General features: G+C 33.1%; 1 protein-coding gene across 1 annotated transcript in view; it reads right to left on the bottom strand.

Annotated features, from left to right (window-relative positions):
• LOC107487163 (glycerol-3-phosphate acyltransferase, chloroplastic) overlaps nt 1-861 on the bottom strand; it is a gene marked incomplete in the record, with an annotated part of 6,317 nt that overhangs the window by 3,625 nt on the left and 1,831 nt on the right. Inside the window, 1 exon segment of the mRNA XM_016107764.3 lies at nt 198-284. Within this exon segment, the coding sequence (XP_015963250.1) occupies nt 198-284 (87 nt within the window).

Genomic DNA, 861 nt, shown 5'->3' with positions numbered 1-861 from the left:
CCTATTCAAAAAAAAAAAAAGGGGGGAAAAAAATCAGTAAAAAGCTTTGAGCATGTCATTCATCTAATGCAGGGGAAAAATATCAAGCTAAACATGCATATATTCCAGATGCATGTCTAAATATGAAATATTCTTTAAATAAAAATTCTATGAGCATGGAAACAAGCAGCACAGCATATCTGAGAATTCAACCTTACCGACACATCCAAAGCTATGCGATCTAGAAAAGCAGACATATTTGACAAAACAATCTCGTCTGCCTTGGGATTTCCACTTTTGACTACCTGAAATGTGATTGCAAGCACAAGAAGCGTGTCTAAGTTGTCTAAGCCTTTTAAATTCCATAATAATAACTGCTTTCATTATCATCAAGATTATCCATGCTACGACAATGAATAAGTTTCAGGTAATAATCAAAGCACTAAAAAAATTTTTAAAAATTTCAAGTGTAATAATTCCAAAAGTTACATCTGTTAAAGCAAATATGAAACCAAGGTTATAGATAGGAAACCATCTGTTATCAGGTCTATGTTCATTTGACTAAGAATTCGGGGAGTTCGGGAGCTCTAACACGTTCCCAATTATATTCACATGCTATACAGAACATTTCCCCAATATATCTTCCTAAATTCTAAATAAAGAAAGTATTGAATGTTTTTATGTTCTCAAGGCATTGAATGCATTTGAATATTTTCCTTCTTTGGGGATTAAAAAGATATTGTTTGGTAAGGTATACTGGCCATATGCTCCGCAATCCCTAATACATTTTTCTTTGCAATTCCTCTCCTTTCTCTCTATGTACCATTCATATCAGTGTCCAACATCTGAATTAAAGAGACACGTAGGAGGTTTTTTCTTTAA

Source organism: Arachis duranensis, chromosome 5, assembly GCF_000817695.3.
Source record: "Arachis duranensis cultivar V14167 chromosome 5, aradu.V14167.gnm2.J7QH, whole genome shotgun sequence".
NCBI classification, from domain to species: domain Eukaryota; kingdom Viridiplantae; phylum Streptophyta; class Magnoliopsida; order Fabales; family Fabaceae; genus Arachis; species Arachis duranensis.
This window is presented reverse-complemented; position numbering and strand designations above follow the sequence as displayed.